Raw genomic sequence first — 18,919 nt, 5'->3', positions numbered from 1 at the left:
TATCAAGGCCAAATGAAATGGCCGACAAGGTGCCCTCCTAAATCTATGTCAACTCCTCCTCGGTCATCAACTGTCAAATAGACCATGTAAATAAAAATTAGTACTTAATATTATCTAGATTATAAATATTCATTTAAAATATAGCATGAACTATGAAAATACAAATCTTACCACAACATCATCAATTTATGATGATGGTGCCTCCTCACCTCTAGCATGCGAGGACTCCCCAGGGTATCCTCCAGTCTATGTCATAACATCTGGTGCATCATGCATCTCATGCACCTCATAATCTGCACTGTCTGCAGGAGGATCAACAGGCTGTCCAACTGGACCCAAGCATATGTGCCCACACATGACACAACTATGGGGCACGCAAATGTGTGGAGCCGAGGATGACGTGTCAGTACCACCGGATGCACCGCTACCATCAAAAGTAGGCTAAGCTACTGATCCAGCCTAAGAAAACAAAAGGCTACTCAAAGAGTGAATAGCTGAGATGGTCGGTGAAGCCGCCTCACAAATGATATCTGGATGCTGCATTGGAGGTGGGGGATCAATAGGGGGAGGGAGGACATATGGGCCCTGGACTACTCTAACTGCCCCAGGTCTATTTTGGGGCATACCGAAACCCACACCCTGGAAAGGTTGGATGTCAAAGTAGTTCACATGTTTGCCTAAAACAAACTCAGCATATAATTTTTTTATGAAGTAGAAGGGGACATAAAGATTGTTGTTGGGTGGTTTGTCGAAAACCATCCACCAACAATCCCAAAAGTTTATCACAATACCATCATTTGTGCACCATTTAATAGAAAGTTTTATTTTTTGGGGGTCTACGGGTTGACTAGTGCGGTGATTCACAAACAATGAGGCGATAGCGGCTTTGGATATCTCGAGATCCTTGATCTCCTTATATGACAAGCCATCTGCATATTGTTCCCTCATATAATCTCGCCACAAAAGGGCGGCATTGTACTCCTCAGTCATGGTTTCCATACTCTTTATGATCGACATGAGAGGATCAAACATTGGGTTTAGATGAGGGATCCTACGATATACATTTGCAATCCCCCTCAATTCATTTAAATTGTGTGCAATCAAATCCTGAATTAAGGGGGGAGTTTGGCAAAGGAGGGTTTGGTTGTTGTGGTTGTGGTTGATCAATGTTTCTATTGTTATCCCCCATTTTTAACCTAATTGAATGTAAACAATTGAATTTAGTTAACAAATTTAAACAATTTTGTATTTGATTTTAAAAACCTAGTTTTCATGAAAAAAAACATATTTTTAATGAAAAAACAAATAAACATTAAAAAAAATACAAAAATTGAATGAAAATGATTGAAAACACTAAAAATCTTACCTTTCAATCTATTTTTTAGCAATTTTTGGGTGAAAAACCAGATATCGGATGCAATCGAATATCGGATTTCCACAAAATCGCGCAGCTTATGGGTTAAAAATAACTCACGGGTTGTCACAGTCCAAATATATTGTCTCGGAAAATCGGATATCTAATAAAATCGAATATCCGATTTTTATACTTAATTTTTTTTTAAATAACATTATATTATATAATATAATAATATATTATATGACATATTATTATATTATATAATACGTATTATATTATATTATAAAATATAATTATATATTATATAATATATAATATAATATAATAATATATTATATAATACGTATTATATAATATGTAATATATAATATTACATTATATATTATATTATATATTTTTTAATTTAAAATTACAAATAAAAATCAGATATCCAATATTATCGAATATCTGATTTTATCCAATATCCGATTTGCTTAGGTAATTACCATGCCAAGGTGTACTGACACCCAAGCCAAGCAAAAAGTCAACATGGATTTTCGCATTTTTAGGCGAGTGGAGAAGGCTATTTTTTTCACATCACCACTTTTCGGCCCCCATGATCCTACACTAACCCGTATAGCCTAATGGTGGTATGCAAAGGTTTGATCTAAGGTTGGTATGCAAGGAATAGGTATAATTAAATGAGATACGCAAGGATGAAGGTGCAACTAGGTGAAGACTATGCAAGGACCTAAAAGGTATGGGAAACTAGAATGATGTGGCTATAGGAGGACCTAAGAGATTAGATCTCAAAAAATGATGTCTTGAGAGATTTGAAATGATTGTTTTGAGAACACAAGTTCAATGTTTCAAGGATAATGTTGTTTTGCAATGTTTTTGTTTTATAATGTGGATGGATACTTGAAAGTTTAGACCAAGGTTTTTGTAAAGTGTTTCAATTTCAAGTGTGGTGTTGATTGTGAAATTTTCTTGTTTGTTTTACATACACTTAGAAAACACGTCAAACAGAATGCTTGTTTGATTTTGAAAAAAAAAACACATTCAAGCACAATCCTAAGGCTGGCTAGGACAATAGTTGTTGAATCTCACTTGGGGGGTTACCTCAAGCTATGCAATTCAGAGAAGATACTTAGATGCTTAACCACACTGGCTCCACCCTCAACACTCACTTCTCTAGGGTAGACAAGCACCAGTCCCCACGAAAGCTCCCCGTAGCGAACTTTGTATCTCTACTAATATCTATAAGAATGTGAGCCACTTCAGAGGTCTAACCTCCTGCGTCAACAACTAGAAGGTTTTGGCTTCTAAGAGAAAAGGTGTCTAGTAAGGAAATCTATTCGAGTGGCCATACATATGGTAGTGTACGCTCCATTATGGAAGGTTCCTAGCCTATAGAGGTTGCCCTACAAAAACACACAAAACTATAAATATTAGTTCACAAAAAGAAACCAAAACACACTGACACAAAACTAAACATTAATCTAATTAACAAAAATTTAAAATATACTCTAATTAACAAATTAAAATTCTAATTAAAAAAAAACTAAATCCAAAATCTAAATTTAAAAATCTAAAATCTAAAATCTAACTTAAAAAACCAAAATTTAATTTAAAAAAAAATATAAAATCTAACTTTAAAAACCAAAATCTAATTTAAAACATCTAAACTTTAAAATCTAACTTTAAAAAACCAAAATCTAATTTAAAAAATCTAAACTTTAAAATTTAACTTTAAAAAACCAAAATCTAATTTAAAAAATCTAAAATCTAAATTAAAAAACAAAACCTAAAATCTAAAATCTAAAACATAATAAGGCACACCAATCATCTAAAACATGCAAGCATTTAATGAGACTTATGAAGCACTAACAAGGATTGTATTATTGCAGAAATACATGTGTATGACTGCCCCAATATGTTGCAGGAAATTTATGATATTCACCAACCTGTGGTATTCGTTGCTAGAAAGACTACAAAGTATATTTCAAAAATATGAATTTATGAAAGCCCAAAATTGTTGCACAGTATGCTACCTGTGTATGGTGAAAATGGATAACGATAATAACAAAATTGAAAGGCTAAATGAATTCAACCACCAAACCCTAGCCTAACAACAACAAAGATCCACCATAACATATGAAGATTACCTAAGAAAATGCAAATCAAATGAAATCACAAAGATTATACCATCACATGTCCAAAAGGGTTTTGATCTCCATTCTTCCTATCTCCATTGATCTTGCTTGATATATTTGCTCTCAGATTTTATGTGCACAAGAGCTCAACAAAGAACGGAATGTGGTTGCAAGTAGGATCGTAGTATAGTCAATTGCATAAAAGATGATTAGGGTTTGATAATGAAGAAAGCATCTCCTTAAATAGAAGACACAATATGAAATGGAGGGATAAGATTGAGAGGTGTAAAAAGGAGGTCGGATAGGATTAGAGGGTAGGTAGAAGAAATAATAAAATAGTGAAAGAGGTAGGTAGTGTAGGAATTAAGAGATGAATGACATGTGTCATGTGTAGAAAAGGATAATGAATTAATTAAATAAATAAAGATGTATTTAATTAATAGAAGAAATGAGATCAATTAAATAAATAAAATATTTATTTAATTTAGGAAAAGGATAATTTAAATAAATAACTGTATTTATTTAAATGAGAAATAAGGCTAGAAGAGGATAAATGAATTAATTAAATAAATAAAGATTTATTTAATTAATAGAAGAATTAGGCTAAAGTAATTAAATAAATAAAACATTTATTTAATTAGACTGGACAACTTTAGGTGTCTACACTACCAAAAAAAAAATGTTATCAGTAGAGAGGAGAGTGACTGGCAAATAAGTGAAGAAAAGCATGTTTTAACAGCCTGCCAAAGTCACGAAATATGTTAAGAGAAATGTACTCTTACAATATGCTATGAAATACTCTTTTAAAATCTTTCAGGCAAGTGTATTGATTGCAATGTATGCATAAAGGTTGATTTGTTGAAAAAGCTCCAATAACTTTCAAATAATGCTAGAGAACAACAACAAATAATGATATTTATGAAAACCAATATCATTCAAATGCATAGATTAAACGTTGATATGAGCATTTTTCTGCAAGATAATTATCATCAGCATGCGAATTGTAGATGAAGAAAATGGATTGAATCTTTTAACATCCAACAATGAAGTACCTGCAAAACACACACAGAAAACGCGTGCACAAGAAGCTATGAAAGATGGAGATTTGAGAAAAATTATCAAAATGCAAGAAATGGATACAAGCAACTAATTTTTTTGAGTGCAAAAGTTGTGTCCCCAAAATGGGAGAGGGGCTTTGCTTTTATAAGCGTTCTCCGGGTGAATCCATGTTTTGATGCAAATGTGGGATAAAGAATAGGGTTTGAAATTTTTAGTCCCACATGCGTAAGGTGGATTCAAGTGGGTAGAGGAGAAATGATAAATGAATGATGCAAATGCTTATGCATGTGTTTATGAAAATGGATAAATGATATTATTTTTTTTTTTGATCGGTAACAGGTTTTAGATTTATATTGCTTGAAAGGAAAAATACATGCCATCAGCTGCTCTACAACATTCCACTATCTAAAGACTATGGGGTCTCACCCCTACAAAATCAAAAAGAAATCCAAGATAGAAATCACCAACTATACCTACCACTAAGGTTACATTCCATACAAGAGGAAAAAACCACCCAAAAAACTGACGGCCTACTCAGGAACCAACCTACCGGAACCAACTAAGGGCCTCCTCCCTAGAGAAGTTGGGGATGGTCTGACTGGGTCCTGCATTGGACAATGTCATCCCAACACTTTTCAAGGTTCCTGACTATCCTCCTCGCAACTCACTGCGTTCCATGATCTTCGCACTCTTCCATGGGATTTGGTGACGCACCAACAGCTGCCCATCTTCACCAATTGGAGCCTGCGACTTCACTGGGGTCTGCTTACCATGTAGTTTCGCTCGCTCTGTTAGTCCCATCTTTCACACAAAGTCCAATAGCTCCCGCCACCCTTTCCTTGCATCCTCCAACTAGGTTTCAACCACACAAGAGGCCGACCATACCACCAGAGGTTGCACAGCATAATTTTGCTCGCCTAAGCGCCTCCACGGCCCTTGCTCCATTCTCAAACCCACTCCAATATCTGCACGTTCCACCACCTCCGCCAGGCCACCTGACCATTTGGTCTCAGCACTAGAGACGCCACCCGCAATACCTCCTCCCTTGAAATTCCCACCATCAGTGCCAGAGCCACAAACAGGGACGATACGTCCAAGTTCGTTCACAGGCGACAGTCAGTGTCCAGGAATTCCTCCCCAAACATCAAGCGAACAACCCTCCAAAATTCTTCCTCATCCACCCTAAAAACATTCTTCAATCGGTGGCTTGAAATTGTGCCTCGAAAGGCAGGCATTTGGCCCATTGTGAGCAGCGAAAACTTTGCTTCCATTGTTCCCCTGTCACACAGCCAAAACATAGGGCTCGCAAGAAAAAATGCAGTCCTCTACGTAGTGCCAAAAAGAAAATGAGGACCATAATGACACAACATGCTACCACCCCAACCATTTATTTCATTGCATGCACCACCTCACACCACACATCACCAACAATCCAAAGTTTCATTCACTATCATCATTGCACCTACGCCGCCATTTCTTGTAAGGAAACTCAGGTGCAGAAACAGCTTCCTACACTAATCTCTAGAGGAAAGTATTGTGCAAATTCTTTTAAATCCTTACAATTTCAGATTCATTAACTACTTTAACAAAGATATTGCAGCCATATACCATGCATACAGAAAATAGAGAATGACACAATGATTTACCCTGGGGAAAACCTTTCGGTAAAAAACAAATAATAAGAATAGGAATAGGAATTATCCAAGGTTGAGACACCTTATTCCTAACATTTCTCAACTTGCTGCCATTACGGTGAATGCAAACCACGTGAGCCATCCCCACCCCTTAACATACATATCTAAAATGGTTCCCGCATAGCTCATCACAACTTCTCGGGTTCCCCTTTCATACTCAAAGCACCTTCATACAAATTCTACGGGATCCAAATCCCTTAAGCCTTCAAAAAAATTAAAATGTTCAGCCAAGGAACCATGTGTACCTACGTTCAAGAGCACATCAGCTTCAGCATTCACTTCCCTTAAAACATGAGATACTTTAAAATCCTCAAACCCATTTAGGAGGTTATTTATTCTTCTGATATATTTATCCAAGTTCCAGGCCTCCATCCTACCCCTAGCAATGTCATTCACCACTAGCTGGGAGTCCCCTTCAAGGTGTAGTTTTTTCACCTCCAATATTTTTTCCATAAGAATTGCTTCAATTGCTGCCTGACACTCAGCTTCATTGTTAGTGCCATACACCAATCTCTTTGCTCCAAGTGCCAAAATACTACCTTTCTCATCTTGGGCTATGACCCCTGCATCGGAAATCACAGGATTCCCCCTGGATGCCCTGTCAAAGTTGATCTTGATCCATCCCCTATCTGGCGACATCCACACATGACTTTTAACACCAACCCTAGGAGGATAAGCCCTCAAAGGCCCATTAGCAGGCTTGAATTTGATCAAAGTCCAGCCCCCCAGGATACCAACATCAAACTGAGTGAATGGGGTATTTGCCAAATTAACCTGGGAAGTAGCATTAGAGACTAATTCTGAAATTTCCCTCTCCAATCTGATCAGAAATCTCTCCATGGGTTTTGTTTTACCCTCAAAGAGTCATTGATTCCATTCTTTCCAAACTTCCCATATTACTATTAATGGCATGACCTTACAAATTGCAGCAAAAGTTGAAGAATTGTTCAAAACTGGCCATGATTCCAGCCAATCTCGCAGGTTCCCTGCCAATGGCCCCTTCCAACTCAGCCTCTGCAACCCAAATCGCCATGCTTCTTGGGCAAATTTGCATCTTAGAAGAAGATGATCCACATCTTCCTCCTCCTTCTTACAAAGCACATGATGGAAGGGACCTGCAAACCCCATTCTTTTGAGTCTATCCACGATCAAAATTCAACTGTTACCTACCAACCAAGAGAACGCACCTTCTTTGGGCAGACAAGCATTGTTCCAACATATCTTTGCTTCCCAATCCACCTTCCTGACATCTTCCTCCAATAAGGCGTACCCCAGCTTGATAGAATAAATTCCACTCTTCGCACCCACACCAAATGATTTCATCTTGCTCCTTGGAACCCGTCACCTCTCTACTTGCTTGGATATTCCTCAACGTCCTTTGATCATCCTCCCCCAAATCCAGATCACTAGGATCCTTCCAAGTCATTCACTATCCCAGTTTGAATGATTCTTGGACTAGAAAATCGCTCACTTTGTCTCCCCATTGTTGGGTGGTCTTTTGAACAATTCGCGGAGGAACCCCGACATCCAAGGTTGGACATTCGTCCCAAGAATCCTGCTAGAAAATATCCTTATGGCCATCTCCTATTCGCCATGTTAGATGATTGGTAACCAGGGTTCTACAATTCACTAGAAAGTTCCAAAGGGCAGATCCTCTAGTGGGATTTTCAACCGTGAGTATTCTCTCCCTATCTTCATTGTCTAGGTACTTTGCCTAAAGAATTCGTACCCATCTCTACCCCAGCTTACTATACATCTGCCACACCAACTTTGCCCCCATAGCTTCATTGATTAACTTCTAGTCACGGAACCCTACAGCTCCTCCCCCTTTCAGTTTACAAACTCTATCCCAAGCCATTAGAGGAATTTTGTCCTGATCCTGTTTACCGTTCCACATGAATTTCCTCATTTTTGGTTGAATGTTCTTGATGATCATACCTGGAAGTTTAAAGAAAGCCATGGAGAAAATTGGCATTGCCGAGATTACTGATTTCAACATTAAAATGCAACTGGCCAACGTGAGCCAAATACTTTTCCAACCCTCCATTTTTTCTTTACAACCATCAATTAGTCCTTTCCAAATCTCCATCTTACCCACTCCAGCAAAGAGCAGCATACCAAGAAACTTCTTTGGGAGCTGTCCAATTCTGATGCCAAAGAGTCTAGCAATGGCTCTCTGAGCGCCAACTTTTGTATGAAAAAAGATTATCTCTGACTTTTGCCAATTGATCTCTTGTCCAGTGGCCCAGCTATATCTATCAAGAACTTGTTTCATTATCGTTTCTTCTTGCATGGAAGCCATGCCGAAAAGGCAAGTATCATCAGCAAACTGAGAATGTGTTGTCATTTCCACCCCTCTAGCAATCTCAATGCCTTTCCACATCCCGTGAGATTGCTTTCTTACAATCGATCGACCTAAAACTTCCGCCAACAAGATGAAAAGAAAGGGGGAGATGGGATCCCCCTGGCGAATATCCTGCGAGGTAGGAAAAAAACCTTGGGGCCTAGCATTAACTAATACCAAAGCATTGAACTACATAATTATACTAGAAATCCACTTAATCCAGCATTTACTAAAACCAAACTTAGCAAGCACAACCAATAGAAAGGACCTGTCAACTCTGTCATAGGCTTTCCGGATGTCGAGATTCAACATCATTCTTCTCTGTCTGCTCTTCATAGCCGTATGTATCACGTCAGGAGCCACAATAATCCCATCAACAATGTTCCTCCTCGAGGTGAAGTCACTCTATTCACAGGATATAAGTTTTTCCATGATCAATTTGAGTCTATTGGTAGCAACTTTTGAAATGATTTTGTAAATAGTATTTCACAACGAGATCGGACGAAATTCCTCAAAGCCCACCGGTTTATCTTTCTTTGGGTTAAGCACCGCCATAGTACTATTGAATTCTTTCAGGATAAATCCCCTAGTCCTGGACTCTTCTACCACCGCCAACAACTCACCGCCTAACAAATCCCAAAAAAATTGGTAAAAGAAAGCCTGAAAGCCATCCGGGCCCAGCTCTTCCTCCCCACCAAGACCAAAAACAACTGCTTTCAGTTCCTTAAGAGAGATTAGCTCCTCAAGTATCTGATTGTCCTCCCTAGTTACTAATTGTGGGATCACAGCCAAAAACTCCTCTTTCAATCTGACCTGATCAACCCCACTCTTGTTCCATAAATTTCCAAAAAAATCAACAACCTCCTGGTTAATCGGGTCAAAATCATCCGTCAAAGTACCATCCTTCATATGTAGAGTTAAAATTCTATTAAGGCTTCTCTTAACCTTCACAGAACTATGGAAGAATTTTGTGTTTTTGTCTCCTGCTCTAATCCAATTCTCACACGATTTTTGCCTCCAGAAAATCTCTTCCCTCTGTAATACTTTCCCATATCTACTGAGCAGGTCTTTCTCCATGAGGTATTCCACCTCATCCATTCCCTCTGCTAGGACTTTTGAATTTAGAGCCCCTAGCTCACCTTCAATCTTTCGTTTCTCTTCAAAGATATTTCCAAATATAGTCTTGTTCCAACTTTTCAGTTTCTATTTAACATAGCTTAACTTCTTAAAGAATTGAAAAGACAAGAAGCTTTCAGCCATAGGGGCCTCCTTCCATCATTGAACAACTGGATCTTTGAAGCCATGCTCCCTTAACCACATATTTTCCACCTTAAAGGGCCATCTGAGCAGAACTCCATCCTTCTGCAAAACAAGTGAGACCGGGAAATTATCTGAGCCAGAGACTGCCAAAACTTCCACCTCAAAAACAAGGAGAGCTAGCTTTCAATCCCCTACAAAAAATAACCTATCTAGTTTCTCTGCTATGTTGGAGAAACCCAACCTCCTATTGGTCCATGTGAAGTCCCCACCTTTAGTAGCCACTTCAAACAAAGCATTAGAATCCACAAAGGACTGAAAAATCTGTTTGGATCGTGCACATCCTTCTCACCCCTCCTCACTTGTCCGAGTGGGAAAGGGTGGCATTGAAATCCCCTGCTACAACTATTATGGTTGGCCTAATATCCTCTAGTGTCTTGGTAATTTCCTCCCAGAGCTGGCACTTATCTGTTGTTTTAATAGGGCCAAAAACATTGATTAAGAAACCTGGGAAATTAATAGTCTGTGAGCTTACCTTTGCCAACTGCCAGTATCTAGAGCTTGAGATTGCTTCCACTTTCACTAATTGGGGGTTCCACAAGATTCCCAGGCCACCTGAAGCCCCCTCTGCATCAACAAAAAAACCAGACCACCTCTGTCTAACACCAAGTATCCTAGCTGCCTCCTCACTACCTAACTTTGTTTCCTAAATACAAATTACCTCTAGTTTCACCTGATCAAATCCTCATTTGATCATGTGATACTTATTAGAGGCATTGAAGCCCCTGACATTCCATGTTAGGAATTTCATTGCTACCCAGGAGAGAATGGGTCTCTCTAGGATCTAAGAAGTCTAGTTTGTCCTTGCATGTTGCCTACTTCCTCCAGCAACTTCTATCTATTTTTCCTTCCCCTCATACTCCCTTTAGATACCTTATTGGGCTTAGATTTGGTCTATTTGATGGTCCTTGTGTCTGTCTCCCCTACCTCTACCGACAACCCCAACGAATCATCACTCAAGTCATCTTCATCTCCAAACTCCATCTCCATAGATTTCTCATAATCCTCCTTAACCCAGGAGACATGAATATCTTTGAACTTGCCTGCCTTTACCTCATCAAACTCTACAATAGTGTCAGAAATCAAGGTTGCCGGTAGTTTCCCCATGATTCCAGCCACAGGTACCTCCCTTCTGGTCCTAAGGGGAGGAGGCAGCGGGGGAGGAAAATGAATTCCCACATCACCTACCCCAGCCTAAGGTTTAAAAACTGGGTCCAACACCGAGATCAAACCAATCATTGGAATGAGACCACCCCTAAGCGCTTCTCCACTTGCTGAAACCGCATGGGTCTCCCCGTCATATCCTACTAGGAGCGAACCCCATGCCAATGCAGCCTCCCCTTCAACACCTTTCATATTTGCAGCATCTAAACCTATAGCAGAAACAATGATCGGGGATTGGTCAACCAACTTAGTCTCCATTGCATCTTTGGTGACATCCGTGGACACTACCAGTTGATCCCTTCCTAAATCACTTTTTAGGATTGTCGTGCTCAGATGAACATCAAAGTCGATGGCAGGAGCTGATTCTATGAGTGTGACATCCGGCATGACCTTTCTAGATTCTGTTGATGCTACCAACTGATCCTCCAAAGCTCTGTCAGCCCTGCCTTTGCCTTTCTTACCCACCATACATTCAGATTCCTCATGCCCCCACTCCTTATAGGACTTACATTTCACCATGATCTCTTCAACTTCTATCTCTTGCCACCAGAAGCCCTCCGAGGAGCGGATTTCAATGGCCTTGGGGAGCAAGGGGTGTGGTTTCCACATAATGCAAATTTGAGCATACATGCATGAGTCTAGTTTGTCAATGGCTTCATCTGATTTGATGAATCTCCCTAGCTTATCACCGATTACCTTGAAAACTTCCTCCTTCCAATACTCATGCGGTAAGTTGTACAACCTGATCCATACTAGGATTTCCTCAATGGAGGCAAAGTTGGGGATCCAATCTTTAATGTAGAACCCTACTCCCATCATCATGAAAGACCCATTATACATGATTCTGGTTTTTTCCACATCTGACCCAGCAATGATTAGGAAAAATCCATTAGTTAGGGTTTTAATCTTGAAATGGCTCCCCCATTCCTCATCAACCCATTTCCTTATCTTTGAAAAAGCAGGCCAATCTCCTCCCCACTTCATGAAGAAGGCTCTAGCATGCAAAACATGAACCAATTCCTTCCAAGCCAGTGAATCAATACAAATGCTAATGGTTCTTTTTTTTGTCATCGTTGGTGCCTCTACAGTGATTGGTTTCTTGGTAGCTGTTGGTTTTTCTTCCAAAACCGCTCCTCAATCTTCTTTTTACTCCACTTAGGGAAGTTCAAAATTTGGGAATGACCCCATTTGTTCCTGTTTGGCTCAAAATAAATGCAGGCATCGCCACAACTGCCCCTGTCCCCCCTTCTTCGATCTGAACCATACCCCTAGAACTAGTTAGCACGAGGTGGGAACCAGGGTCGCTGGTTGCCCAAGCACCATGAGCAATTCTCCAGCTCTCGCGATTGAAATCTGTCATCACCTGCAAACCCTAACCTCCTCCTGTGCTCCATGGTTGTTAAGATGTTCTTTTTTATTCAGGAGACTTTGATTAGGTTTGGAGGATGGTGGGAGATCTTGGAACTTGCAGATAGTTTGGTAGATAAATGATATTATTATTAAATATATATAAGTGATGGAATAATAATACCATTAAATGATAAATGAAGAAAATATTAGTATTATTAAATTGATAAATGATAATAATAATATTAATGAAATATATGATAATATTAATGGATAGAAATATAATAGATGAAATAATGATATATTATGAAATGAATTCACCCTAGAATAAAATGTCAAATTTTATGTGTCTACAGCAATAAACAACAATTCTTCACATAGTATAATTAGAGGGTTTTAATGAACACCAATTTTTCACATAGCCTAATTAGGAGGTTTTAATGAACAACAATTCTTCACATAGCCTAATTAGGAGGTTTGAATGAACAACAATTCCTCACATAGCTTAATTAGGAGGCCAATCAACAACAATCTCTCATTACAATCTACCGAGGGTTTCAAAATGAATGATCACATAGTCTAATTAAGGGATTGAATGAACAACAAATTCTCATTTCAATTCATAAGAGGTACAAATTGGAAATTTTATTGATGATTTTTGTAGCATATTGGCATTCATGGGAAAAATATTTCATTGAAACTACTAACTGATTTGGTGTAGGATGTCGTCAAAGGATTACAATCAAAACAGAGTGTTTGTGTTTTTCTAGATTAGTGCACACTTTGATTTCCTAAACGTTAATGAACACCATGTTTGCCATGTCTTATTTTGTTTCGTGTGTGTGTTTTTACCCTTAGAAGTGGGCATGCCTCCCGATTTGTCTGGCACTTTGCACAGACTTGGTGAGAGGGAACCACCCAAAGTGGGAACGGGCTACAACTAAGCTCTTTTGAGCCACTATAATCAAACGTGTTTGTGACGAAATTTGCAAGCAATGGTTTTGGAATGTCATTGCGATGATTAAATTTGTCAGATCTATGCCCACCCGAATGGATGCCCTGACTAAAATCTTTGTGCTTAGAGACCAAAACCCTTCTACTTGTTGACTTAGGCATTGTGATACGTGCATGCTGAAGAAACCCCTCATGTGCCCTTCGATTCGAGCTAGTAGATTCTTGGGAAGTGATGCCACTTGAATTTGAAGCTTGGTATGCCTGTAGAAGTGAGTGTCATGGAGGGGAGCCAATGCTACCAAGCTTCTAACTATCTGATTGAATGTGGTATTTAATTGTAAGGAGATTTAACAAGTATTGTCCTTGCCATCCTTAGGATTTTGTCATTGAATGTGCATGAGTGTCCTTTGTCAAAGTCAAACAAACATATTGTCTTTCGTGCTTGTTACAAGTGAATCATAAACAAAGGACATAATCAACCTTACCAACATTAGCAAAATAATTTTTCAAAAGAAGTCATAATCAACTTTGATCATCAAACCCAAACAATTGTCAAACTTCAAACAAAATTCAAACTTGGTCCAAACATTTCAAAGTATTCATCCAACAAGTTGCAAAACAATTATCAACATGGTTTGTCAAAAGATTGGGTCCCCTTGTTTCAACATTCATGTCACTTAGAGCTAGGTTTTGCATAGTGCAACTTAGGTCTTAGGACATATTGTCATCCTCCTTCATTTTAGTCCATTCCATTGCAAACATCCTCATTTTGCACTTAGGTTTAAGGTCATTTTCCCTAGGTCATTATCATCCTTTTTTATTGCATTGTCATACCAAAGATAGGTTTTCACTTAGGATATGCCTTTCTTGCATTAGGTCATTGCACAGTCCAAAACCCTAGGTCTTGTCTTAGTTGGCATTGTCAAACATTTGCATTCATATCCATGGTTCATATCATATCTTGAGACCATATCATATTCCTATCATATCTTTAGATCATGGCATATCTTGAGAGCATATCATATTCATATCATATCCTTAGGTCCTTGTCATAATCATTCCCTTCTTGCATATAATCTCAAAATTAGATTTTGCCAAACTTCAAGAATTCAAATCTCTAGGTTAAACCCTATGTTGTTGTTAGGGAGTCTTGACCTTGTCCTAAATTTTTCCTTTTGTCATTATCGTTTTGTCAAACCTTAGCTTAGTATCCAAGTGTATAGGTGTGACATTGTCATTTGTCTTATCATCATTTGATCCCCTTGTCCTTTTAAGGTCTCAACTTCATTTCAGTTTCGCAAGGTTATGTCTTTAGGTTTGCATTTCAAAAGTTTGTCCAAAATCCAAAAACACCAAAAACATAGGCTGCATTGTCAATTATTTAAGTCGCATTTAGTTGCACCTCATTATCATTTCAAAATCCAAAAACCCAAAAAAAATTCGTTGCATACATCAATGCTAAAATTAAAATCTGAAAAATATTGTGTTGCATAGTTACATGCCTATTGAAACGAGGTCTAAATCCAATAAATCACAAGAATCCACATATCAAGCCATGTCTTTTCCAATGGATGATACCCAGTTGAGAAAATCACAATTATATCCAACACAACAACGAGACAATATTGTACAACCAAACTTTAATCCAAATGTTGGTCCACATACAAACACGCTACCAAAGTATGGAATCATTCATTTGGGACCACCATCAAATTTTGAACCAATCTTCATACCAATGCAACCAGGACTTGGTAGTGTTCAACAAAGATCACCCTCAAATCAAATTAATCGTTCAAAACCAAACCTCAAGTTTGCATCTGCAACATCAAAATCTTAGTTTGAACAAGTTTGATCCTAGCCCACATGCGATTTGGTTAGAGAAAATGATGAGAGAAAATCAAATACCACAAATCATAAGAGAATTGGACTCAGACTCAGAATTAGAATCAGAATTGGAATTTGAGTCATACCAACCTTCATATTCTTATGAGACTCAACCTTCAAAAGTAATATATCCTTCCTACTAGTCCAACTTACACATGGTCCAACAAATCCAACCAGCACAACCAATGGTGCCATTTCAGCAATATATCCATCCAAACACACAATGTCAACAATTGCTTCAACCAATTGTCAAGTATAAATATCCAACTTAGTCAACAAATCAATATCAACAATTACAACCAACAATTCAAAAACAAAAGTTGCAACACAAACCAAACCAAATTCTAAACATGTCAAAGCAATTCAACCAAAAACCAATTCAACATCAAAATATGACATCAAACTAAGATCAAATTCTTACCAAACAAGTCAAAAATCCAAACCCGGTCATGTCAAAATCTCGCAAGGATTCAAATTTGTCTCCAAAGAAAGGTGGCTTTATTACACAACTCTTAAAGAAAATCTTAAGCGATCCTTCTGAGAAAGATCAAAATCATGTACCTATGTCTATCAATGACTCATCCCCTCGTAAGAAAATTGAATCTCCAGTGGCATTTATTCCTACACCTTTTGAAAATGTTCAAGAGCCTTCCACATCATCCATATCAAATGATACACCCAAGGATGAAATTCCCCAAGGGATGTCCATAATTGATTGCCAAGCTAATCCAATTAATGATGCAAGTCCCTACCATGCTTTAGAAATGCTAGACCCAATGCTATCATGCACTTCATTTCCCATTAAACCTATTGTAGAGGATCCCATGAATTTATATGTCATTGGAAATATGAAATGATTTCAAATATCTTATGGAGATTTGAAGAAAGATGCTTGCAATGGTCGCTTCTGTTGGTAAATAATATAAAACAATAATGGAAATGCTATTAGATTAATCAATTCACCCTAATGTTTGGGACATGTAGATCATTTTAAGGGAAACGAATTGTAGGATAACACAAAAAAGATTATGGGAAATGAATTATAGGATGACACAAAAAAATTTGAATAGTGATTTTCTATTTTATAGTAATTTTATAATAAATTAATATAGAGGTCATCAAATTCCATGTGGAGGAGATTTTGTCCCATCATTCTTTGATCGCCATCCGAGTGAGAGGTTGTTAGAAATTCCCTCTACATAATTTTCTTGAACAATTTCTTAAATTGTAGTGTAAGTGCCACCAACCTAGAATATAGTTCCCCATGTACCATGTTAGTTAATCAATTTGTTTTATAAAATTTAATATACTATTGACAATATTACTTCATGTTAAAGGGGCATGAAACATATTAGATATTTTGTACGTCAGAAATTTAGTTATGAAAATGAATTTTTTTTTTTCAAAAGGGATAAAAATTTATTAAATTCAGAAAGACTTAGAAAACAAGGACCCATAGAATAGCAAAGAAATACAATCTTATCCTCCCCAACTGATTGTTACAGCATGTGAACTGATTGTTACAGCATGTGAACTAATTCCATAGGTAAATGTTGTCTATCTACAATATTCCATTCATGTCCTCGATTCGACACTCATTTAGACAAATAATATGCTACTCTATTCCACTCCCGAGGAACATGAGAAAACCAAACAGATTCTAAGGAAATACGCAACTGAAGAATTTGTCGGATAACCGAAGCTAAGTGCTAATTAACACCATCCACCTGCTGTCCATTCAACATATTCGCTAGCACTTGTGAGTCAAATTCACAAGTAATCCTTCTCCAACCAAGCACTTGTGAATTAGATTCACAAGTAATTTTTCTCCAACCAAGAAGACAACCCCTCCATAGCACACAACATGGTGAGAGCCTCCATGTAATTATTTTTAGTTGTCAACATTATGGTGTTTTCATAGTCAAGTTGCATCTTCACAACCTACTATATTGTATGTATACATATACACACATCATCTTATTTCAGGTATAACATTTAAATTTATAGCTATTTTTAATAAAGAGTTTTAGGAATTTGGTAATATTAAAAAATAGATTTATTTTTATATCTTTCATGTTAAAATATATGGAAAAGTTGATGAAGGTGATAGAGTTTTAATGTTTTGAAGATCTTTTCAACTATCAAGATACTGACCCTAAACCCTAGTGCATCATGGATAATGAGTCGCATTATTTTTTTCTAGCTTTTTGTTGGATCTTCTTTGATAAGGCCTTGTCACAATTGTAGCCTCCCCTATAATTAATTTTTCTCTATAGCATGTTTGGCCCTCCTTTTTCTTACTAAGGAGGTTGAACTAATCTAGCCCCTTATAAAGGAACCTTGATTGTGCTCTTCCTTGTTGTTGATACTCTCCACTTGATGGAGCCACAAACCACTTGTAGTAGGAAAAACTAAAACTTACTATTTACAATTAATTTTAACAAAGATATATTGAACTACTACAAGAAATGTGTGTTACCTCAAGGAAAAATCAAGTATTCATTGTTGAAGGCAGTTCTACAACCTCTAAGTTGTTACAAGTTATAATTAGTCAATCTAGTCGTGAGTGCTCTCAGTTACCTTACTTATAACTACAAGTAAATGATAATAAATATGCATGCAAACAAGAATAAAATAAGAAATCATATGCCACAATACACCTACCCAAATAGAATAATTAGCAATCTCCACATACAACGATAGTTACACAAAGTAAACAATTTTTTCAAGCAAGCAAAACGCTAAAGAATACAAACCCAAACCACATGTATATTCTACACATTTAATAGGAGCATCTATAAAATAAATATTCTCTTCAATTCATTAACTATAAATAATTTCCCATTACATACATGTGTTTGGGTTACAAAATAAAATAGGGATTAAATATTCTTCTTGTTTATCACTAGGTTTTCCTAACTTCTCCATATCATGCACAAGTAAACAAAAACTTGCCTCCAACCCGATGGCCCACCAATTACTTCCTCTAATCTCTTTCCAATCTTTATTTATTTCTGCATATAAGTCCTAGCACCAATGTTTTTCTTGCTCTTTTATTTTATGGTAGCTTCCTCTTTTATCATACGAAACCTATGAATTCCTTTCAACTCCTTTTTCTTTTGGCAACCTTGTCTATTTGTTGCTTTGTCCCCAAAAAAATATCTTCCAAACTTCTATCCCGTTCACTCTCTCTACCCTCATGGCTTCTTTAACCAAAATCTCCCTCTAAATCTATTCAAAATCCCAATAATAATACTTTAATTTCAAAACTTATCCATAATTAATGCAAACATACTACAATCCAAGAAAATCATGTTGTTTCCTTCAATCTTGTAGTTGTGAAATTTATTTTAGGTAGTTAGGAATTAAAAGGTCCCAACAAAAATTACCAAGAAAAGTTCAAATTTAAAACTATATAGGAAAAAATAATAAAATCTATCCATGGGTGACTAATAGTGATCCCCTAGCATCAAACCACTGAGGTTAAAAAAAAACAAATTGTGAGCCTCTTCCCCACTACCAAAATAGCATGTGGTTGCAAGTTAGTAACTATGTTTTTACAAGTTCAATCAGCCAAACTATTCAATTTTAGTTGAGCTCAACTTTGGGTAGCATCCTCCACTAGTTTGTTCCTCATTTTTACTAAATATTCTTTGCATTGTAT

At 37.3% G+C, this 18,919-nt stretch overlaps 1 protein-coding gene across 1 annotated transcript; it reads right to left on the bottom strand.

The window, feature by feature from the left end:
* Nucleotides 1-8,043: 8,043 nt before the first annotated feature.
* LOC131053069 (uncharacterized) lies at nucleotides 8,044-8,628 on the bottom strand. Its single transcript, XM_059210534.1, has one exon. The coding sequence runs from the start codon at nucleotides 8,626-8,628 to the stop codon at nucleotides 8,044-8,046; it is 585 nt and encodes a 194-aa protein (XP_059066517.1).
* Between the last annotated feature and the right edge of the window lie 10,291 nt (nucleotides 8,629-18,919).

The sequence above is a fragment of the Cryptomeria japonica genome, chromosome 8 (genome assembly GCF_030272615.1).
Source record: "Cryptomeria japonica chromosome 8, Sugi_1.0, whole genome shotgun sequence".
NCBI lineage: Eukaryota > Viridiplantae > Streptophyta > Pinopsida > Cupressales > Cupressaceae > Cryptomeria > Cryptomeria japonica.
Note: the sequence above shows the minus strand (reverse complement) of the source record. Positions and strands in the feature narration are given on the sequence as shown.